A 24,108-nucleotide genomic window follows, 5' to 3' on the forward strand; every position below is an offset into this window, starting at 1 on the left:
CTCAGTCGTTCACAAGCGAGAATGGAGTGACGCCACTAATCTACAAGCTGAATCAATATCTTAAACCATTAAACCATCCTTCTAAAATCAGTAGCTTTCTCACTCGACTGTGAATCCTGAAGTTGAAGAAATGTTCAGGAAGTGTAAGACAACATCCTCTGATCTCTCTCTCTCTAAAAATCGTCATGTGTGTTTGTTCCAGACTCTGACATCCAGCTCCGGCTGCTGTCTCGCTCTGTAATCGAGACACTTCAGTGTCTCCTGGAGGGAGCGCTGAGAGCTGAGAGCCCCAGCAGAGGGAGACATCGGAGGCCTGTTCGGACTCCACCCTGCTGTGGTGGTAGGTCTCATACTCACACGCACATGCTGAACTGAAGTACTGCATAGACTACAGTTTTAAAGTACTTGTGCTTTACTTGAGTATTGTAGTTTTATGCTACTGCGTCTATGTACCACATTTCAGAGGAGATGTCGCCTGTACTTACTGGTTACTTTTCAGATTAAGATTACATAAAAACACCCCATGATGAGCTTGTAAAATACAAAAATAAAACCAGTTGTTTGGCAACTTTGTGACTTCTTACAAAAAAGACCCTTCCAGATATTTAGGAGTTGTGAGCAGCTCCATCAAAGAATCATTTCACTAAACTTCTCACATGCTTTCAGTCATGTAACTGTTCAAGGCTCCAAAAGATAAAATGATTAAATGTTTCACATAAAACAGAGTGAAAATAAGTGAACACTTCTTTCTTCTCCCATGAATCATCTCTGGAACTGACAGTTTTATCTTGTGACTTTTTGGAGGGGCCCGACCTCGAGCTTGGAGACCACATTAACTGTTTATCTGCTGTCTGTGATAGAAAGTGGTCCAAACCAGCTCCGACAATAACCTCTGTACTTTTACTTCTACTGAAGTATTCTTACATGTTGTGTTGGTGTTTCATACGTCGATTTGTACGATCACTAGTGCAGTAAAAACGAAGAGAACGTGGATGAGTGAGTCATCAGCCGTCGTGTTGTGTGAGACGAGGATTTATCCCCTCGTAGAGGCGATGATGTCTTCTTCTGGTCTTTGTAGTATGTCACATCTGCTTCTGAATCCTCATCCTGTCACTTCTGGGCTCAGTTGAAAGTGTAAAACCCTTAATGTCTTGTTGAACATGAAGGCTGATTTAGTTCTGAACCCACAAACATGACAGTGAAATGTTTGAGCTGTGCTTGCTGTATCTGTACCTGGAGTAACGTATATACTTGACATGTATTTGTACTTTACACCGCACTGTTGTGTCTGCAGCTACAGCCTGTCGCACTGCCCGTGTGTGTGATAACGGGCTGGTCCTGGATTATTTCATCATTTTCAGTAGCGGTGGAGCTGAATCGGGTCTTATCTGCAGTAAACCTCTGCACGCCGCTCCGCCTCCCCTAAACCACAAGGCAAAACAAAAGAGGATCGCTAGATTCTCCGAGGTCATTACATTTCTATTTATTTCATATTCTCTTATTTCTTCAGCGCTCTTCTTACAGCGGCCTTGCAGTTACATGATCACAGAGAGAGACAGAGAGGGTTTGTTGAGTTTCTGAGGCGTCGTGAGAATCAGTTTGGAGAAACGTGGCATCAGTCGGCAGCCTCTGACCCGGCCGCGGCTTTATCAAGTTTTGGGAACGTTCTGGAAGATTATTTCAGATGCGATGAGAGAACAGCAGCTTGTATGGCAACAAGAGAATCACAAGAACTAATACACAAGTTTACTTTGACATTTACAACAACATAAATTGCATTTTCACAGTTATCTGGTGAACTTGGATGATCGTGCTCGTTGAAGGCTGCGGTCCCGGGTTATACAACGTTACTACCATCAGTACCTGTGTGAAGAAGTAGTTTGTACTTTGATTAAAGCTGGATATTCGTGTTAAATTCATAGTACAGGCAGGAAAACCTGTACTCCTCAATCTGCTGACATCTGGATTCAATCTGAAACAACATTGTTGCGTCATTCTGGTCATATTGACTCAGGTTTGTTATGATTTTTGTATTTTAATGAATTCGGGTAGGACTCATGTATTTAAATGTAGGCTGCAACTCATAATGATTGATATTAGCAATTCAGTTAGTCAATTAATCATTTGGTGCAGGAAATTTAAGGAAACGGTGAAAAATGCACACAGAAATTTCCCTCAGCTCACTTTGGAGAGTGATCTTTGAAAAGCCGAATGTCCTATGAAACGATTCCTTTTTAATAACGGGACACTTTCAACACTTCTTTAAACATCTGATGCAGCTTTTCCTGTGCTGTCTGTTTTTACTGGACCCTTCAGTTCCAGGCAGGTGTGTGATCAGTGTGTTTCTGCTCTAGTGCTGCATAATGGGGTGAAAACAAACAGCTATGTGAACATATGACGCAGTGTCATTTCATTTGTTATTATGCATGGCTACATCAAGCAAGATGGTCCAGTGAATCATGGATCAGTACCAGAAACTCAGTAATTACTTCACTGGGTGCATTTTTCTTTTCTTTCCAAGTTTAAACAGCTAGCTCCTTCTTATCTGAGAATCGCTTTGCTTTTTAAGCCACTGACAGGCCACTGCAGCTCAGTGAGACAGATGCAGAACACGCTCAGTGAGGGAACAGGTTCAGTGATACATCTGTGCTGTTACGTGTCAGCAATAGAGGCTGTAAATTCCTTAATGCTCCTTATATTGCAAAAACTCACGTTAAAGGACCAGTGTGTTGGATTTGGTGGTGTCTAACGGTGAGGCTGCAACCAACTGAAGACCCCTCACCTCACCTCTCTACCGCTCTCTAGAGCTAAGGTTTGTCTGTTCTGGGCTCTTGTAGAAACATGATGAACTCTGTGGAGGAGGACCCACACCCTCTATTTTCAGAGGATTATGCGCTGATGAAAACATAATTCTGAATATTACACTTCTGCCAATAAATCCAACACACTGGCCTTTGAACCTTTACTGTGGTGTGAATAATGAAATATGTAGAAACTGCAAAAATTCTGTTCATTTGTGAAAATATTTTTTATGTAAAATGAAGCCGTGTTTTCCCCTAAAATCAGCTTTTATGTAGGACCGCAGCATAAAGGCCACACAAATCCATGTAGTGCCCAAAACCCTTCGCTGTCTCCAAGCACGATGACATGTTGTGGTTGATTATCTGCCCCAGAGACGAATTCAAACAGGGCGCTTTCATCGTGTAGCTCTCTGTCGTAGCCATTTGTTAGTAAACTAGTCCCAGTCTGTGATTCAGACAGGAAATATGCAGTCGGTCTGCTGGACTCGACATGAGAGCCAGTCAAGTGTCAGTTCTATAGTTTGGCCACAGGGTGGCGTGGTTTCCTTCAGCAAAGTCTGAGCTGGAGTCAGTGGGGCTCAGCAGCCGGTTGGTCACAGTGGAAGGCACATTCAGGATGGCTCAGCAGCCAACAGGCACATTATCAGGACAGTGTGTGTGTGTGTGTGCTAAATCTTGGGCCTCCAGCCCTGTATGAACTGTGTGATCTTGGTGACGTGAAGTCGGCTCAGGTGGAAGTCATGTGACAGGATGTCCTCCGTCAGCTGCACCAGGAGGCTGCCGTCGATTCGCTCCCTCTGGAACACGGCCACCGCTGCCTCTGATAGGCCGATGAACCGCAGGCAGGCCGACACTTCCTCCAATGACAACACGGATAGGTCAGCAGGAGGTCGCCAGGTGGGGTCAGGGGGCGGGGTCAACCCTTCGGTAACCCCTGTGGACATCCCACCACCCTCTGCGCCTCTGGAGGAATCTGTCGTGGGATTGGGTGCAGGCTCAGGCGAGGGACAAGGGGACTGGCGGTTGAAGGGGTTCAGCGCCCCGAAAGGAGCAAAGCGACTCTGTGGAGGCGGCGGCCTCAGTCGGGGTCCGGAGGAGGTGAAGGAGTCTACCCACGGTTCCGCCCACGTGGCCTGTGCTGGCTGAGGATTGGCTGTGTTGTCCGCAGGCAAGGCAGAGACTGGCTCAGGACTGGCCGGGTTAGGGGCGGGACAGTCCGCCCAGGAGCACGGGTAACAGTAGAGGGAAGCATCTGGAGAGGGCGAGCAGCTGGCACGAAGCAGGGCAAAGTGACAGTCAGCACGACTCAAAACACCAACAAATTCATGTGAAAACTGACATCATACACAGTTTTGACTTCAGTTAAAGCATCTTAAAGCCAGATTTTACACACCAAAGTGTGTTCGCAGGTCTGAGTGTCAGCAAATCGTCCCCACTGTACCTGTCCTGAAGTCCAGAGGAGTAGAAGGAGAGGTTGGGTCTCGGGGAGGTGGAGGTTTTGGGGAAGCGAGGTGGGACGGGAGGGCTGGGGGCCGGACTGGAGATGGAGCCTCCTTTAGAGCAGCGAGGGGGAACCGGAGGGGCGATCAAGTAGCGACACTCCTCTCTCACCTACACACAAACACACACACACACAGAAAAATGAGAACTACAGCAGCAAAAAGTTAACTCCTAAAACTTGACTTCTCAGGAGGCTTTATGGGAGTGTGTGTGTGTGTGTGTGTGTGTGTGCGTGTGTGTGTGTGTGTGTGTGTGTGCGTGTGTGTGTGTGTGTGTGTGTGTGTGTCTCTGCTGGCTGGTTTCAATGTTCTGCTTGGTAAATGTCAAACTCGGTGACCTTTACACCTCAAACAAACTCCTTCACACACAGTAGCAAGCTCTCTCTCACACACACACACACACACACACACACATACACAGTGTCTTGGCAGGCTAAATATCAGGGAATGAAGAACGCTGTGTGTGACAGGGTATAATCCAGCCACATAGCAGTCATCAACACCCACAGTCTCTCTGCACCGCTGTTAGCCGCATTACTTAGAAAAAAGTTCATTAAGCAGAGCGGGTGCGATAATTTCCCCCTTACCAACACAGACAGACATATGAACACGAGTGTTGGTGAACAACATAATAACTCCAAAATAAGAACAGCTCAGCTACGAAAACACCCGTGTTTTCACCACACGACGGTGTCATACACGCAAGTAGTGGTCGCCTTATAGAGGAAGATAAGAGCCCTCAGCTGAACATGAGAAGCATGAAACAGTGTGTGGATCGAGCAGGATGTTTAGACTGAGTCAGTCCTCATACAACCCTGAACTCACAAGTAACAAAACAATAAAGCAGATAGGAAAAGTCAGGCCACAACAATCTGACAAAGGAAATGCAGTTTCACATCATGCGTTTCACATTCTGCTTCAGCGCCATGAAAGAAATCCACAAGCTTTTCGTGAATACTAAAAAAAGGAGGCGCCTCTTTCTGTCCCGTGCCACCGTAATGTTTCGACCACATGCTGTTTCTGAAAGCCTGACCTTTTACACGTCCACAGTCTCCCTCTCTGGTTGCTACAGCACGAACAGGAAGTGATGCATTGTACATAGTCCCCTTTCCCAGCTAGTCACTGTTCTGTTAGCATCATGGGAGCTTTGGTTGTTGAATGTAAGTACATTTATTATTTTACTTTGTTGAAATTATGAGGTGCTCAAAGGTGCCCATCCTGTTTGACTGACAGGTGTTTTTTAGGAAGTGCAGCACTGACACAAAAGCCCCTGGATTAGCACTTTTAGAACAAACAGTCAAAGTTGTGATAGCTTCCGTTTTCCGCTCTGATCATCAGAAATGGGTCCATTGTTGCTTTGTGGCCACCTTTTATCACAAAATCAATAATAATTTGGTCATTCTTAAGACCAAAGACTGCCTCTGTGCTATTTACTCAATTATGATATTCCAGCATCCAGCACAATGTACCAACATCCTTGGTGATGACATATGTATTTATTCATGTGCTGTGAGTGTACGGCAGCCTTTCCAGGAAGTCGCTGGGTGTATGTGTGTGTGTGTGTGTGTGAGTGTGTGTAAATGTGGTCAGTGAGGTTTAAAAGCTGTAACGTATGAATAATTCAAGCCAGGCATCCTGACTTCTAACAGCCGGATGCTGCTGTGGACACATAAGAAGAGGATGAGAGACAGAAGGTGAAGACAACTCACAGCATCAGATTTTGGAGGTACAGGTGGCGGGGTGGACACTCTTGTCAACACGGTACCAAGAGACCCGTCCAATGAGGAAGACGAATGGAAGGAGATGAGGTTTGGCTCCTTCCCCAAGCCCTCTGCGTTCTGATTGGTCCACAGTTCCTCATAAGGGATTTCCTCACTGGTCCTCATTTCAGCCTCAGTCCACTCAGGAGTCACATACTCCCGTTCCTCACCTGGCCCCTCCCCCAGCCGTTCTCCTATGGAGTCCCTGCAGCGCTGTGATAGGCTGTCCGAAACCCCACCCCCGTACCCGCACATGGAGAGGCGCTGCAGTGCCGGTGCCAAGGAGTCCTGACCCGACACGCACATGCGAGAGCGCCGCGGGCTCACGCACTCCTCCGTCATACACTCCAGCTCTGGCCGGGTCTCTCTGACGGCACGAGAGTAGGCATCTGGGTCGAACGCGTGTCGCAATAGGAGGCTCTCTAGTGCCGCCGTGTGGACGGACGCCTCGGCCACATTGAACCGCGGCATGCAACGCAGCAGCAGGAAGTGGGAGGGGGAGACTTCCTGTCGGCGGAGTACCATGCAGAGCACCACCGTCTTGCTGACGATGTTGAGCAGCTTGTAGCGGTGGCCCTCCCGGACCGCGTGGCGATCGTAGGGGTTCCGCGGAGGTCGTGACGGCACGGACACATTGACAGGGAGGCGAACCCTCTCGATGATGCTGCGTACCGTGTGCTCCCCTCCCAGCATGCCTTGCTCCAGGGGGGAGCGTGTGCAAAAGCGTCCACGGCAGCCAAAGGGAAGGCTGACACTCTGATTGGTGCGGTGGTTCATGCAGACCAGGCAGGGAGTTTTACCTGAGGAAGCAGAGCCAGAAAGGTGGATTAGCCAGGGATGAAAGAGGACTTAAACATGAAGTAAAATCTCAGTCTGTTGACTTCCTGTTCTATAAAACTGATCTGCAGTCAGCCCTGAAAAAGGACTGATGGGTTATGAACACACATTTTGCACAAAATGTGACCACAATATATAGAAATACTGTTATTCTGCTGAAAGTAGACTCTTAGGATATAGAGCTGAAAAGACCTAAACCCCTTTTGTGCTAACTGGAATTTTTTACTTCAGGAAAAATCTGAAAAATAGACAACACATAAGGAAGAGATGAACTTCTCATCCCACACAGTCCTGACGTAGAGACAGTTTGGCCTTACTTCTCGGAGTCTTGCCCAGGCGTCTCAGGAGCGCGCTCAGTCCCGTCTTTTCCTTAGAGGGCGTGGCACAGAGAAGCTCCGCCTTCCCCATGAGTGACAGCTCATCTCCAGCCTGCAGAGTGAAGCTGTAGGGCTCACTGTCCTCGCTGAACTCACCTGAAACCACCTGCAGCACACACGTGTACGGACATGTGGACATGACATTGCAGACAAAGATGTGCTCAAGAATCACATCTGTGAGAAACACAAACCTTAACGCTGAACGTGATCATCTCCATGACAAAGACCCGGTCAGGGAACACTCCAGCAACTTCCTCCACACTGGAAAAATACTGGACCGGGTCCCTGACGTCTCGGTCTTCATCCAACAACTTGAACTTCCCTACAGAGAAGATGGAAGCAGGACGGGACAAAGAGAAGAGATGAAGAAGGTTTAAGATGGGAGGAGGAAGAGGAAGTCGGTCGGGAAAGGAAGTGGAGGAAAGCAGGAAAGAAGAGTAAGGTGGGGGGGGGGGGGGGGACATGGTGGAGGGAAGAGGAGGAGAGGAAAAGTTGTTTTTCTGTCTGTCTTTTTTTTTTTTTTGACTTTCCACAGTGTTACTGCAAAGACACACAAACACACGCACACTCATACATCTGCAGTCGACACTGTTTGGACGAGAAGAATACAAAGACACCTCCGTGACCTGTGACCTGGCACCAGCTCCCGGCCAATCAACAGCCGACGGGGTTGGCATGGCAACCAATAAAGGACCCCCATTCTCACGCAGAGCAGAGGCACATCACCATGGCGACACTCACACATACACTCGCACACACACAACTCTCTCTCTTTCACCCCTTCTTCCCCGGCTCGCCCCCTCCTCCGGCTGCCGTCCACTGCCTGTGTTTGTGTCCTGGCCTCTTTAAACTGTAAATGTTTTTTGATGTTGTAAAGAGCCGTTCCCGGGCTGCACAGCAGACTCCAGATCAGCCTCGTTCTACTCACGTCGTCCTCTCTGTGTTTTACACGTTTATCGGGTTGCATTTAACGACTAACCCTCGAAGGATCCTTTCTCTTCCTCGCGGTGTTTATGCGCGTGAGGCAAAGAGAGATGAGAAAGTTTTTGTGTCTGGGAGGCAGAGCAGAATACCAAACTCCACCAGTCCTCCTCGCCAGCACCTCCCTCCTTTTCTCCCCCCTTTCTCCTCCTTCTCCAACCCCCCACCTTCCAATTCAAACAGAGCCCCCAGGATAAGGAGCTTCCACCCACCGAACAATACCAGCAAGTGCTACTTTTCAACACGACCCACCACCCCCCTTCTTAAAAAAGTGACAGACTGAGGATGAGTTTCAAATTAAACAGCTTTACCAAACAAAACCCCGGCCACATCCCGGAAACTCTTACAAGCGAGATAATTATTTAGCTAGAGGTGAAACCAACAGAGCCGAGATGTGACAACATATTAACAAGCTGCTGTTACTCTGTGAGAAAATGTTGTCCCAAGAAATAAAAATGGAGTCACTCTGAGGCTTTTAAACCCCCACACATTCGGCTTTGGCAGCTAGCTCCACAACCCAAACCCGTTCATTCAGCCTCTCTGTCCTCCACCTTTCAGTCATCCTTGCCTCTCACTGATGGACAGAGGAGGATACAGACAGAGAGGATTAGCAGGAGGGAGCATCCTGTTGTCCGTCCCCAGGGGGAAACCTATATTACTCTCCTCCTAAGCTTATTTAGACTTCCTGTATGAAGTCATCACACAGACATGAGCTCATCGCTGGCGATGGCCTCTGATTCTACAACATCTCACCTGTCATATTTAAAGAGACACAAAGGTAGTCCTTTAATGTATGCATGCATTGTGAGCAGCTTTGTCAGCTGGCTTTTTCCTCTACCGGAATGCATCGTTAAAATGGTCATAACTGAAAAGGACGTCGAGTTGGTGTAATGCTGCAGGGTCCAGCAGCATATATCTCAAGGGATGAGATTTCGCTAGCGTAGGTATTCTGGTTTCCGTCTATAGTTTGTTTGTAGTCCAGGTGTAATTGACCCACCAGGTTTGAGTGGGTTTGTGTCAGTGTGGAGAGCAAAAGAGGCGGATGCATTGGCTGAAATGCAATCTTGGGACTATTGTCTGACAATGTTGCTTGCTTTTTTTAAACGTATCGTCATTCATATGCAGATATCTCTTTATAGAGATTAGCTGAAATGTCAGAAAGTGTCTCAAGTTGCTAATCGGACTGTAAACAATGACTGGCACACAGAACAGGAAGTCTTGGCCCTGATATCTGTTATCCGGATGTCCACTGGCTACATCCCAAAACATTGGCCGTTGCCCCCAGAGGCTAAATCATCGTCAGACGATGGCCAAAGGGTTCTGAGATTGGCCCTTACGAGGCTGTTACTCACAGTTACTCCTGTCTAAAAAGTCTTAACACTATATGCATCAATGAACCGACCAGTCAGGACAGAACCCCAACTGGTTTTGTCCATTGTCAGGTCTGATAAAGTCTATTCAAACAAAACAAATGCATCCTTAACAACGTTGAGAAGCAGAAAGAAATGCAGCTTTACTTTGTGCAGTGAAAGCTCAGAACAGACCTTTTGACAGCCGCCATGTGGGAACCTGGACCACTGAACTGTAATCCACAATATCTGTGCTTCCTATCACTTACTCTCAGTTATTCTTTGCAGTTACTGTGGTGTGGTGGGAAGGCCGAAACGTTGTGTTCAAGGAACTTTTGTCATTTCTGACATTTTGCACAAGTTCAGTAAAACTCAGCCCATGAGAACAGATATTTAATGTCTTTTGTGGCTCTGGAGAGAGTTTTCCATAGTTATGAACAAGTAACTTCATGCTAGTGAATGACACTGTTGAGTTGCATGATGGGAAATGTAGGATTCAGTGTTTGCTGAGGCTTGACGCAGAGAATATAAATCTTAGTCTGTCGTAGCCTCTGCTTCTGTCTTAGCCGTTGTTTTTTAGTGTGTCTCTTGTAATGTGCCTCTCTTTATGCAAGTTATTGCTGGAATATCCATTTGGGAAAACCTTGTACAGCCCATTGTTGCACTAAGACAGCACTTAACATACGTAATTAAAGTACTTCAACGATAGAGTTTACTCAATACATCTGTCATATTTATATTTCTTATTTGGTTACTACTGTCTGAGCACTTGGACTTTGAGCTGCTGCTGCTGCCCCTGTTGGCGGTCACATGCTTCCGATGTGAAACGCTGAAGTGTCTTAAATGACAATGATCTCAGCGAACCCCCCTCCCACCCAAATGTTCTTTCATTCTTCCGAAAAGGAGCCTGAGAGGCGTCGGCAGTGTGAGGTGACATCAGCAGTCCATCAGTGAAGGAAACAGCGAAGAGGAGGCATTAGGATCCAGTTACACACGGAATAATGTGACTGGTCGGACAGTCGGAACAATGGGATTGTGGGGATTGAGCTCCGGTGAGGTCATAATGACTAGACTCATTCAGCAGGAAGAGGACAGGTCAATGGACAGGGGGAGTCAGGGAAGGTCACGTCTCCAGAAGTTGCTTGGTTGTGTGAGTGTGGGCTGTGGAGAGTGTATCTGTCTGATGATTAGGGTTTGAAGTACCATTATTCAGTATCTGTAAATGTGATCACTTCTGTACATGTTGGAACATGATCATTTAATTTAAGTTTTAATATCTGATTTTTACAATCTCACTCAAATTATTAACCCTTTATAGAACAGTTTCCCCCCTTTGTTCACCCTGAGTAGCTGTCAGGTGATTAAAATCTTTATTCTGTCTTCTTTGAAGCTGCTGTATATGATGTCTTGTGCATCGTTTAATACTCAAATGCCCAAAATTCGGTCGGAAATATTGCGTTTCTTCTGAAACTTTAGGATCTTCCACTTTCTTTCTGTACAATGGAACAAGTTTGACTGACTGGCTCGAGATAAAGGCTTAAACAAGATAAATCGCTGACGTCTTCTTAACACCTGACATGCATGCCTTTTGGGAGGAGGTCACATGAACATGGAAATAACATGCACACTCTACAAAGAAAGGTTCCAGGTTCGAACCCGCGACCCTGCAACATGCAACGCACATGCACCGTTAAAATTACTGTGAAATTGTGCTCCGCAGCTGCGACGATCATGTGAGACTCATCCACCTTCTCCCTTAAGAAATCCGTCCCGATTCTGGGAGTTTATGATCTGGCTCTGTGTTATGTCAGACTCATGATGAGTCACCAGATACAAAAGAATTGGAGACTGCTCCGCTTCTATTGTAAATATGTGTTCCTGTTTTATCTGAACTGGATTAAGACAAGTCCTTATCAACTTTGTTCACATGAGAATGTTGACCTTTAACTTACTATATTCCATCTTTGGATCACGGTGACCCAGTGGATTTATTTATTTATTTTTGTATCTTGTTTAACCCCCAACAAAAATAGATCCAGTGGAAAATGTCCTCGTCACAAAAATGTGCATTTAGTTTTTCCCCTTCCCAGAGGACGTGGACACTTTAGGATGAAGATGAAGTTTAAGTCTGACGACATTTAGTCCGTGCTCTTGTAGAAATGCAGTGTGTGTGTGTGTGTGTGCGTGCGTGCGTGCGTGCGTGTGTGTGCTCACCCTGGTATTGCAGAGGGATGTCTATCTTGGGTCCGATGACGTAATGTCCCTCCTCTAAGCTGTGGGCAGTCACTGTGGTCCACTGACGACAGGAGTGTAACAGCACCACATCCTCCTCCGACAGACCCTCCACACATTCACCTGGAACACACACACACACACACACACACACATCAGCACAGAGAAGTGGATTGGGGATAAACAAAAGTCCAACAAAAAGTTTTTAATTTCTAAGGTCACACAGTAGCTCAGCAATGGAAAACACTAAAACACCCCCCCCCCCCCCCACACACACACACACACACACACACACACACACACACACACACTCAGGATTCAGTGTCCATAATTACCACCATCAGTGACGGCTCACCACCCCTAACCTACTCATCAGGACCCCGCTATGCAACTGGCAACCCACTATTACACAGCCCCCATACACACACACACACACACACACACACACACACACAGCTTTCACTAGAGCCATCATGTCGCACAACAGCATTGATTTCTGCTGATAGCAAAGTGGTACAATTCAATCACCACACACACACACACACACACACACACACACACACAGCTCGCTCACACACTCACACACTGATCACATGGACGCACAGCTTTTCCTCCTTGCTGCTGATGGATGGCTGCTACCACCAGACCTTTTAATGCTACAATCATGTTGACGGATTGACGACAAACACAAGGCAGATGATGACTGTCAGCAGAAATATACAGTGCTTAGGGAAAGTTCTCAAACCCTTTCAAGTTCTCCACATTTTGCTGTTTCTGACTCATCTTTGTGTCAAGGCGCAGATCTGGGGAAGGACACAAGAAACTTTCTGCTGCGTTCATCGTTCTTAAATCAAGTTCACCACCCAGCCAAACTGAGCAATCAGGGGTGAAGGGTCCTGGTCAGACAGATAATCAAGGAACCAGTAGTCACTGTGAAAAAGACCCAGAGTTCTTCATAGAGATGGATGAACCTGACAGAAGGGCAGCCATCAGTGCGGAAGACAGAAGTCATCCTTCATTAAAAGGCACATGACAGCAGGCAAAAGGGACCTGAAAGGGAAACCAGGGACTAAGCATCACCTCATTAACACCACCCTTACAGCCCCACAGGGTGGTGATGGCGTCATGCTGTGGGGATGTTTTTATGTGACAGCGACTTGGAGACTGGTCAGGATAGTGGGTGCAGAAAACTACAGAGCAATCCTGAGTGAAACCCTTTTCCAGAGAGCTCAGGATGTCAGGCTGCGGCGAAGATTTAAATTTCAACAAGACAATGACGAAGCGTACTGCCAAGAAAACACAGGACCGACTGCGGGAAAACTCTGCCTGCAGTGGTCCAGCCAGAGTCCGGACATGAACCCAACAGAGCATCTCTGGAGAGCTCTGAAAATGGCTCCGCATCCACGCTCCCCATCCAACCTGATTCTGCCAAGAGGAATGGGAGAAACTTGCAAAAGAGTGCCAAGCTTGTACGATCATTTCCAAGGACTGGAGGCTGCCGTCGCTGCCAAAGGTGCTTTCACCAAGAAAAAAGTGAAGGGTACTTCTGAAAATGGATATTTCAGTGTTTTATTTTTTAATAAATGTACAAAACGCTCCAAAAACCTGTTTTCGCTTTGGGATTGTGGAGTATTGTACAAAGATTGATGAGACAGCGAATCCATTTTAAGATGAGTCTGAAACACAACCAAATGTGGAAAACTTGAAAGGGTCTGAAAAACTTTCCGTGCCGTGCGCGGCCCTCGGAAAATAATATTATCAGCAGAGGGCCTCGCTTCCTTTTGGTGTTTGAATGATTGTCACCTTCGGCTTGATACCAGACTCTAACATCTGCGTGTCTCAGATCACTCTGGCCAGAGAACATGCTGAAGGTCTTGCTGTGTGTTAACAGGTCAGTTCATCCAAATCAGGAAAAAGCAGATTTCCTTGTTATGGAGACACGTTTTCTTTGCTGTTCTCGCAGTAAAAATTGTACATTAAAGCAACGAAAGCAAAGTGGCGACTGGATAACTCACAGATGTCCCTATCAAAAGCTTTCATGGGGAGCTATTTTCCAAGGAGTTACCACAAAACACTGCCAGTTAAAAAGGTTCAGGATGTAAAAAGAGTCTATGAGAGGAAGTCAGCTGCACACTTGTCTCCACCGCACACACCCAATTTACTATCAAAGCTCTGACAGATGTCTGACAGAAAGCTTCGACCTTAAAGTGGGTCAAAAATAGTCAAAATATGCAACTATTATCAGTGACATGTACCTCAGGTAACCAAAGTCAAAGTACTCCTGCAGAATGGCTCCTGCCCTATATATTAAGTATTATGGAAAGAATACTACAGGGAAGACTTAAAGTGCCTCACCTACTGTAACAGTGTGTCATATCTTTTAAACTGATCATGTGTTTTGTAAAATCTTAATCTGCAAAGTAAATAGAAAGTGCAGCTGTCAAATAAATCGTGAGGTAAATGTGGTGGAGATGAAGTAGATAATAATGGGAATACTGAAGTGGAGTACCTCAAAATTCACTTAACTGCTAAGTGCATTTACAGTATGAGTGACTGTACTAGTTGCTTTCCACCACTTGTTACACCCACAGCTGATTCCACCGGGGTTACACGAGGAAATGTTGTTTTTGTGTGATTTGGGTGAACTTGCACTAAACGCACCGACCCGTAGATTGAGCCTTTGTTGCAGTCGTGGCTGCATCTGTGAGGCGAGTATTTCATTTGAGAGCATGCTGTGTGGACTCTGGAGCATTCATGCTGTTAAAAAAAAAAAAAAGCCCCCATCACACTGAATCACACCCCCACACTCACATACCACTGAACCACAGTCCCCCCGTGCAGATAACACGCTGCCGCTGTTTGATGGCGTTAATATGAAATGAACGGAGAGGAAAACGCTCGCGCAGATCGCTGACATCATGCCCTGTTGTAAATAACTAACCACCATCTGGGTTGGCTGGCTGTGCAAACAAGCAGGCATCTGTGGGGTAACTGCAGCGCGGTTAATAAACACCTACAGCTGACAACGCACACGCGCGCTTCCGCCGGTAAGGTGCGTAATTTTCGGGGACCAATGACGCGGCTCGGGCGCGCGCCTCAGTCCGCGAAGGAAAGTTGGAGGTTTTCCTCCTCGTCGCCGCTTGTTAGTATTCACCACATTCATCGACAGATTACAGCATTTACATATGAAAAGAATTGAGCAGCACTTCAGCAGCACAACAGACACTTTGTGGCTTTCCGGGCCTGGCTGGACTGGAACAACTTTGGCCGTGACACCCATCGACCGTTCCCAAAGTGAAGACACCGAAATCTGGTCACTCAGATAATCATGTTGATGGCGGCAAAACACAAAACAAATACGCAGAAAAGCGAGCACAGATGCTACAGATCGACTCCTGAATGCAAGTCGGTGTGTTGGTGAGAACTAGTGAAGTCAGTGTCCGTGGATACATGCTGCAGCTGCATCAAGGTAGCCCGATTGAACCAAAATGACAACGGAAATACAGCGATATTGGTTTCAAAATAAGAGCACCGTGCATGCCAGGCAGGCGCTTATGAAAAGCGATGTGATGTTTTCGCACGTTACATCAATAATGTGCAAAATGTTGCACGTGTTGAACAAAACCACTAATTATCCAATCCAATAAAGCAAATTTGGCTTTTTCACTTTGACAGCACTGTTCATTTTAGATGTAACTTCATGTGAGTAATGTATGCACTGTAAAGCAGTCTGAATCCAAACCAAACCTGAGCTTCATCTTTATCAGCCAGAATGAAAAAGTGGTCCTGCTACAACACAGTGTCTCTGACATTGAGACATGAGAGATTCCCATCTTTGATGAAAATGCCTTCTACCATCTGTCACTTGAGGAAAGTGTTCAGCTGGAGCTAGGAACTGACTGATTAACTAAGCAGATTACTTAAGTGTAATGTAGTTTTATAAACAGCAGAGAGAGTCTCTAATGTCCAAGTGTCATTGGGTATTAATTCAGAAGCTTCATGGTAGCTTCCAACTTAGAATGATGTTGTCAATTCAGACTTGAATAACAACTTCTAGTTAATGTTACGCTGGTTACTCTTCGAATTTTGGGTATGTGAGTAAGGCAAGAACACTGGGGCAGATGAAATTGCCTAAATTACAGGGTAATTTAATTTGTTTTGCTAATAGAAGCTGTTTTTCTTTTTATCTGAGTTTACCATCTAAACTATTAATAACTAGTGACATTTATCCATTTGATTACTTAGAATTCATTTTTGAAGTTTTTTTCCTCTGTATAAATTGTTTATTTTGAAAGTTTTGACCGGAAGCTGTGCTCTTTCCTGCCGATCTTGACACCGTTAAAATACTCACTAAATTGCTACACTCGTCCCCCTATCCCAGCGTCGTTAAAGTCACAAAACCCCTTCAGAAACACCATTTTCTTGATGAATATTTCAGTTTTTTCTCTTTTCTTGGCTGAAAAACCATATTTACCGTCACTTCTCATCATTACTGAGATGACTATCTTAGGTCCGGTGACATGAAACGAAGCCCGAGCGTTAGAGTTAGCTAGGAGCCGTCGAAAGAAAGCCAAAAGTTTTGTTACAGCCGGGCTGTGAAGTCCGGGCACCTGGCAGAAGTTGTCTCTTACCGTGGGCCAGGCGGACCAGAGTGGGCAGACGGAACTTGCTGACCACCGCGTCCAACGGCAGCGCCAACGGGCTCCAAGTGATCTCCGACAGGCTCGCCGACAACTTCTCCATCCTCCAGGGTCATCACGGTACCGCGGATAATGGTGATGATGATGATGATGGCGAAGGTAACGACGGCGGCGCTGGTAGTGACGAAGAAGCGGAGGAGGGCGAGGGTGATGGTGGAGGTATATTGTCAAAGAGTTTCGCCATGTTTGAATGTGGGAAAGAGGGAGCGCAGTCACAGTCGGTGCGCACGAGCGGCGGGAGGGAGGGAGGGAGCGCGAGCCCTCTCACGTTCTCACCCCCTGTCATTCAGTGTTTGTCCACACACACACACACACACACACACACACACACACACACAACCACGCGCGCGCGAGAACAAAACAGCAAAGTCAGTCAAAGTTTAGTTTTGGAGAGTTTGTCGTTCTGATGGAGCTCAAACACAAAACCTCTTGTTTGTCTTTACAAGCTTAGACGTGCCTCGTGCTCTCTCCATCACTTACTGCAGCTTCGTCCTCAGAGGTTCATCTGAGGCCTGCAGCCACCTACGCACCTGCCTGGATGGATGCAGGGACTTTTTCGGGCAGGATTTCCCAACCTTTTCCTGGCCCGCTGCGGGATCACTGAAACATGCCAATGTTTTTCATGAGCCAAGCAATTAGAGATAATGTGCAGGTAATGTGAATTTGGCAGTTTCAGGCTGGAATGGAACTCAGATGAAGTACCGAGGTGCAGTTTTCAGGTGCAATACTTCACTTGACTTACTTTATACCTCCACTACATGTGAAAGGCAGTTGATATACTTTTCAAACACAAAACCAGTATGTAGTTAAAAGTGATTCGCTGCAGTACCCAAAGTTGGGATCGGGACCCCTCCAGTTCATAAAACAAACTTGAGGGTCACGAGATGACCCACATGATAGAAAAGTCTGTACAGATTTCTATATTTTTTCTGGCTTCTCTCCAGTCTTTGCTCATTGCTGGTGGAAAACGTGGTACTTTGACCTCTTCAGGCCTCTTAAAATGATCTAAATGAAACAGTCTGAGAAGGAAACAGATTTCTCTTTGGTGGAACTGCTCATACTTTGACATCATCACATGACATTTGCAGCATGTGATGAGGGGTTTTAAGTAGGTATCGCTTCGTTTTCTGAGGTTGGAAACTAGAAAGGTTCGGAACGGCTGAGCCAAACTGCCAACAGTTTGCAGTAAAATTAGCTCCACCTTGGCCAACTACAATGTTAAAATGCTACCTCAGCTTAGCATATCAACAAAAAATGTACTTTATCACACATTTTGCAGATTTAATTAAGATTTTTTTTTATATATAAAATATAACTTGGAAGCCATAACATTTTCTATGGGGGTTGTACTTTGTATATCGAGGCATCCGTGGCATGATGACCTTGGCACAAGGAGCAGGAAGCAACCATGGCAGCTCCTCCAGGCTCTCAGACCAGACATTTATTAAACGATGTAGCATTACAGGAGAGCAAGTTCACAAACGCCTACACACCGGACCAGTATCTCATTCCTGCCGTCAAAAGCAATCGATTCATCTCAGTCCCAAGAGGGTAACTCTACAAAAGACTACTGCATCTATGACGCAATCAATACACAAAGTTGTAGGTTTCTACTTTTGGAAGAGTAATAAAAATGGTATTTTTGGAGGCACCTTAGGCTGTTTTTGGGGTGGGTTTTATGTTTAGCGATAACACCACTAATGAGATGCTACAGAGATCAATCTGCTAGATGGTTTCTAACTTCATGTGTTGAAACTAGACAAGTTTTCTGCAAGTTCAGAACATAGAATTTGACACTGCTTTGTTATAATAAGAGAGCTAATAGCATCTTCTGTACACCAGTTGTGCAGGTGTATATGAAGTATTGACACGGTTCATAGCAGTCACAATCATTCGTGCGTACACAGCAGTGATGTAGTGAAGAGGAATCGGTTTATCCTCCTCTTCATCCAGCACTAAACTTGTGGCCTCAGGCAGAACATGTTAACTCAGTCGCGGTTCAGTGAACCAAACTGTAAACAGAAACTAATTCATTTGCCATCGATTTTTGTCAACAAACCAGCTGCGATGCTACGGTCCTTTGTGCCACAACGCAGAGTGAGCAGTTCAGAAGAATTACATAACTGATGTTTAATATAACAATTGTAATTTAAAGCACCATTCGTGTGTAAGTGCAGATTAACATTATCTCATTCCATCACAAATATTTGGTTAGATTTGTGATGCGTGGCACTGAACAGCCAACCACACCCACGCTTACGGAACACCAAATATGGCAGCGGCGGCGTTTGTGCCGTCCGCACTATTGGTTAAAGTGTAAACCCAAACTGTGATTCATTGGCTATTAATAGCTCACTCATCTGGATTTGGCAAACACTGAAATAAAAGAGGATACAAACATAAACCAGACTGAACCAACCAGAGAGCTTTAATAACTGATGGCAGAATGGATTTATAGGTATTCAATACTGTTTACCTTAAACGTAAGATGAACCACCAATCATGACACACAACTGGGAGGCGGTCGTTGCTTTAACTTTCCTTATCAGCCTGTAATAGCCCCTGATGTGAATAATATCTGTTGATAATGAGGAGTCAAAACATTATAGGGTAGGTGTAGTAGTGAGCATCCCTGTAAAGACAAGTGCCAGAAAATGTGGAAATATATAAAGTATTGAGGATAAATATATATGTATTTGTTGTGGAGACACTAATCTGCTCACTGTTTATCTAATTTTCACAGCTCCCTTTTGATGACATTTTTCTGTCTACAGTCACCACTGCATAAAAAATCTCACTCATGTGGCATGACCGTACAGAGTAAAGTAACAAACACCAACAATGAAAGGATCAAAGTTTTGGATAGAAACTTTATTTGTTCCATATTAACATAAATTCTAATATGAAGCTGGACTTCTGGACAAACGAATGGGGCCTTATTTCACAGCAGGTGGAGGGGTGGTCATCATGGTGAAGTACTCAATGGGCAGGCTCTGCAAAAAGACCACAAAAAAGATAAACAAATAACACAAAACACACATTTAATGACTCTCCGAGCATGGGTACACTGTGTACACCAACAAAATCAGCCCACAGTGGATTAGCCGTCTGTCAGTGACATCTAGAGGAAAACATGTGTAGCTGCACATCTGACACATGATTCTCTGACCTTTCCTGCAGCATAGCTCATGTTCACAGCTACAACCTTTACCCACAAAAACTGCAGAATCAATCAACATCAACGGTGAAGACTGATGGCTAATCTAACACCTGTGTTTAAAACACCGTTACTTCAAAGTTTAATGACCTATGTAGACAACATACAGTAGAGTGTGGACAATAAGTACCCATGCATGGTGCTGCTGTTCATGTTTCTTCAACACAATGAAATTTAAGGTGAATTCTAGTATATTATCGTATCCTGCAGATTGTTGACATCACTGTGGACTTTCTCTGGTCAGGACAAGACAAGATCTAGATGATGATGCAGTCAAAGACTAATTTTTGTTTTTAACCCAGGTGGTACTATTATACACATTATAGCCAGGACATAATGTACATAATCTTATGTCTATGTCACAATATCCCTCTGTATGTATACAGATATACATCTACATCTACCCATGTCTGTCTTTTTTATCCATCTATGGATAAAATGTACTATATCTTATATGTATATCTGGAAAATAAGTTGCTCACAGATAAAAAGCCACACAGGAATAACTATTTAGCTCATGCAGCAAATTAAATAGCTGATAAATTTGTGAAAAATTGCCATAAATCAGTCTCTCTCCTTGAATTGCAACATGTCTTTATGTATATTAAATATACATGAATAAACTGCTGAACTCAAATTATATATTAAGAAAAAAATGTTAGTTTACTTACTGTCCTTCACTGCCTTCTTACCTGGAATGGAAAGAAACAGACGTTTTATTAGTCACATTAAACCACACCACTGAGACACTGTGCTTTTAAAACACATTTAACTACTGCTGCTTACATTCATGTTTAATTATTCAGCACTATGAAAGCCAAATATATTTCACACCTGTTCACAACTTACCACCATAGGAGATTTTGTAGTATGCATATGTCATGAGGGCAAGTCCAACCCACACCTCCTGGTGTACCTTCCCGTAGTAAGGTCTCATCTTGGTCCACCAATTTGAAAAAAACTGTCCAGCCATCTGTAAGACACAGCAACAGCATAGTGTCAAGACAGTGCTCATGTAGTCGGCCAGAGCATTGACACAACCTTGGATTAAAGTTCATTTCAGTAGAGGCACGACTGAACATCAGGAGACCTGCAATGCAGTATCTGTAGGGAGGATGACCACCAAACTTCATTCACAATTCTACCATTTCACTGATGTGTAGAGCTTAGACTTAGACCTGGTAGGATAGTTAGTCAGTCAGAAGAATCATACAGTCACACTTTAGGTGTAATCCAATCAATACACTAATGCTGACTGAAGCTAAGCTTTAGAAATTGTGTCCTTCATTCAGACAATATTGTTATTTAACATGGACTTGCTTGCCTGCCGAATGCTGTCATGACCCTCAGCAGCGGCGGGCCTAGCCCCTGACTTACTGATCAAAAGAGGAGGTAAAAAGCATTTATCCAACGTTAATATTTAATGTTAGTGGGATAGCAGTTAGCGTTTTTCGTTGACATATTCAATGACTTATGTTTACAGAAGATAACTGACGATAATAACAAAATAGCTGGCTAACGCTAATGTCACTGCTAGCATTACAAACTCGGATGTAGCAAAGTCGGCGTTGGCGTTAAACATACACAAGTCGGTTTCACGAAGGAAGAGAAAGTGCACAAGGAGTCACAAACCTGACATCTATATTGCATTCATGTCACTTTAACTTCATATCTAACTACCACAGTCAATGAATGGGTCCTGACAAGCATCTGCTGTACAACCAACACAGCACGCTAACTGGCCTTAGCAAGAAGCTAACTAGCCTTAGCTAGAAGCTAGCTAGCTAGCTAGATAAGTACACAAGCAAAAGTAGCACACGCAATCATAGTCTGATAGATGTTACCTTCATTTTAAGTTGCTGTTCTGATGCAATGTTTTACGATTGGAGTGATTTTACCAAAATTGTACAATACCTCTCTTCTTTTACCTTTGTGTTTGTCTCGCTACAGAGGGAAGGTCAGGACAGACGCTGCTGCTAAACGTCAAAGTCGTGGGAGAAAGTCTTCTTCTACGCTCAACAGTGTAGTATGTCATTCATGTTTGGGTGTGCAGCGACACCAAATGGAGGTTCGCGATTAGCTTTTTTGATGTCTTGGCTCCACCTTGAGGACTTGGCCATATCTGCTAAACAGAGTAATGTGTGCCCCTTTGACTCGTTTTGGTTTTATATGAATCTGTGCGTTATGTGCTGCTGTACAGCATCATTTATATATTCACAGATAGTCAATTAATTACAGTTGATAGACAGGGTTCTAAATTAACTTTTTTGATCACCAGCCAATGTGGCTGGTGACCTTCTAAAGTTACCAGCCAATCAGAATTTCCACTAGCCAAATTTTTTCCTGGTGAAAATAAGAGAGATTATGAGTGCCACTGAATGCATTTGATCATTTTATTTACATTGTTGGCATGAAAAATGCACAGAAAGTACAACACATGAAACAAAATATACAAAGAAAGTGCAAACATTTAATTTATACAAACAAAAAATGCTGTCAGATTTATTATTTTATAAGACATTTTTCCAGTATTTAGTATCATTACATTCCTAATAAAATGTATTTTTCCTTTCAACTTAAAGTGTTTCTGCCTTCCTTCTTTAATAAGAAATATATATAAGTGACAGCCATGACTTAAGCACTTGCAAAAAATTGCATTGGTAATAAATTGAATTATGTATGTACAACTAGAAAACACAAATAGTGCAGCAGTCAGTAGTGCAGACTCCTTCGACTCTCCTGATGACTTCGGGCACTCTCATGGTCCTTTACTGCCTCGACTTTAAAATTATTAGTCCCCACCACAAAATTATTCGTCTTGTTTTTTTCTTTCGTGTACATGCGGCAATCCTTACAAAACATGACGGCATTTTCGTGATCAAACACAAGCCATTCACGACCTGTCAGCCATTTAGCGTTAAACTGTCTTTTCTTCGTCTCGCACGCTTTGTCGACATTCTCATCCCCTGCCTCCTTCCTCTTCTCGCCCCCAGACGTCTGTCCCAGCCACGCATTTAGTTTAACTTTACTTTTTACTTTTAGCTAGCTCAGTCTCCTTTTTTACAGTTTATACGCCGCCGTTCATTCTTCTTCTTCTTCTTTGTGTTTGCGTTTCCGTGGTTTCTCGCGCCGGTTGCACTACAAACTGTAGCGTGCCTTCGCACAGCCAATGGGCGTCTTGTACGTCATCACGTAGCATTACGACAGTGTTCATGGGAAATGTAGGACGAACTGTCCGTGGGACAAATGACCAAGAACTGTAGAGCGGCTCTGACTGACATGATTGCCTAATGCATTACCGGCCAAATTGGCTAGTAAGTTTTTATTTACACCCGCCAATATGAATTTTAACCCGCATTTGGCGGGTTGGCGGGTGTTAATTTAGAACCCTGTTGATAGATAGTGTAGATGTACCGTTATAATCTAATGACTTCATGATTTTAAGCATAGTTCTGTCAAAATGTTGATAAGAACAAAAATCCTGAGTATGAAGGTTATTTAGGTAATTCTCAAGATTCCCTCTTTTAATGATAATGATTACAGCACAAAGCCGCTGTAGTTTGATGACTGTCTCATACTTGTTCATACCATTAAACCTGATATTAGTTTCCTCTAATTTATGCTTTTGTAATCTTGGTTCTGTTCCTGTGCCACCACTATAGCAGAAGGGAATGTGAGGTGAGGGTGCAGCTGCCATGTGGCACACAGGCTGTCCACCAGCTCTGTCTGCTCACCATAGTGAAACAACAAATAAAACACTGGCACTGGTCTCAAGGGTAAAGATGGCATTATATGACATGCTCTGCTTTTTGTGCACCTCTTTCTCTTCAGGTGAAGCTCATAAATAAGATTAAAAAAGAGGTGTTTTGGATCTGAATTTAGCTTAAACGAGTATCCTTTTCAGCTCCAGTATTAAATTAACCTACTTTGAACTGTAATTCTAATTGAAAAGATTTAAAATATCACCATAACTCAGTATGAAATCAAGTTAAAATGCACCAAAAGTCCTGTCTATTGCACAGTCATGAGCTGGAATGACCCCTAGAAGGAACCTGAAACAGTTTCACATTAATGCATCAGCCTCCCACTGCCCTTGTTGCTCAGCTGTTACATTATTGCACCAGCTCACGAGCAAATAGAAGAAAAGGAAGACAGAAAAGTGGACGCTTGTTGTGTTTCTGTTTCCTGAAATATCAACAAGTCAAGTTGAAACCCAAACTAACTGACTCTGTGATTTGTGAGGATGTGTTTCTTTTTTAGCCAAAGGACATTAAGTTTGTATGTGAGCCTGCAGGAGTGATTGGGCCTGCAGCGAGCGTGGGCGGGATTTTCCACCCTCTTTTTGTCCTCACGCT

At 44.5% G+C, this 24,108-nt stretch overlaps 2 protein-coding genes across 4 annotated transcripts; both read right to left on the reverse strand.

The window, feature by feature from the left end:
- Window positions 1-1,468: 1,468 nt before the first annotated feature.
- Window positions 1,469-16,831, reverse strand: gareml (GRB2 associated, regulator of MAPK1-like). The gene is made up of 7 exons (XM_076755594.1): window positions 16,468-16,831; window positions 11,819-11,959; window positions 7,466-7,596; window positions 7,215-7,380; window positions 6,010-6,860; window positions 4,243-4,412; window positions 1,469-4,070 (listed from the first exon to the last, which is right to left on the reverse strand). The coding sequence occupies exons 1-7, from the start codon at window positions 16,577-16,579 to the stop codon at window positions 3,470-3,472; spliced, it is 2,172 nt and encodes a 723-aa protein (XP_076611709.1). The 5' UTR covers window positions 16,580-16,831; the 3' UTR covers window positions 1,469-3,469.
- A 2,557-nt stretch (window positions 16,832-19,388) lies between these two features.
- atp5mj (ATP synthase membrane subunit j) lies at window positions 19,389-21,795 on the reverse strand. Of its 3 annotated transcripts, none has more exons than XM_076755637.1 (4): window positions 21,682-21,795; window positions 20,603-20,726; window positions 20,425-20,445; window positions 19,389-19,529 (listed from the first exon to the last, which is right to left on the reverse strand). In XM_076755637.1, the coding sequence occupies exons 2-4, from the start codon at window positions 20,724-20,726 to the stop codon at window positions 19,516-19,518; spliced, it is 159 nt and encodes a 52-aa protein (XP_076611752.1). In that variant the 5' UTR covers window positions 21,682-21,795; the 3' UTR covers window positions 19,389-19,515. The 3 variants fall into 3 exon arrangements, with proteins under 3 accessions (XP_076611752.1, XP_076611754.1, XP_076611751.1); XM_076755639.1 differs by having other exon boundaries at window positions 21,668-21,757; XM_076755636.1 differs by having other exon boundaries at window positions 21,598-21,754.
- Between the last annotated feature and the right edge of the window lie 2,313 nt (window positions 21,796-24,108).

Source organism: Chaetodon auriga, chromosome 18, assembly GCF_051107435.1.
Source record: "Chaetodon auriga isolate fChaAug3 chromosome 18, fChaAug3.hap1, whole genome shotgun sequence".
In the NCBI taxonomy this organism is placed as follows: domain Eukaryota; kingdom Metazoa; phylum Chordata; class Actinopteri; order Chaetodontiformes; family Chaetodontidae; genus Chaetodon; species Chaetodon auriga.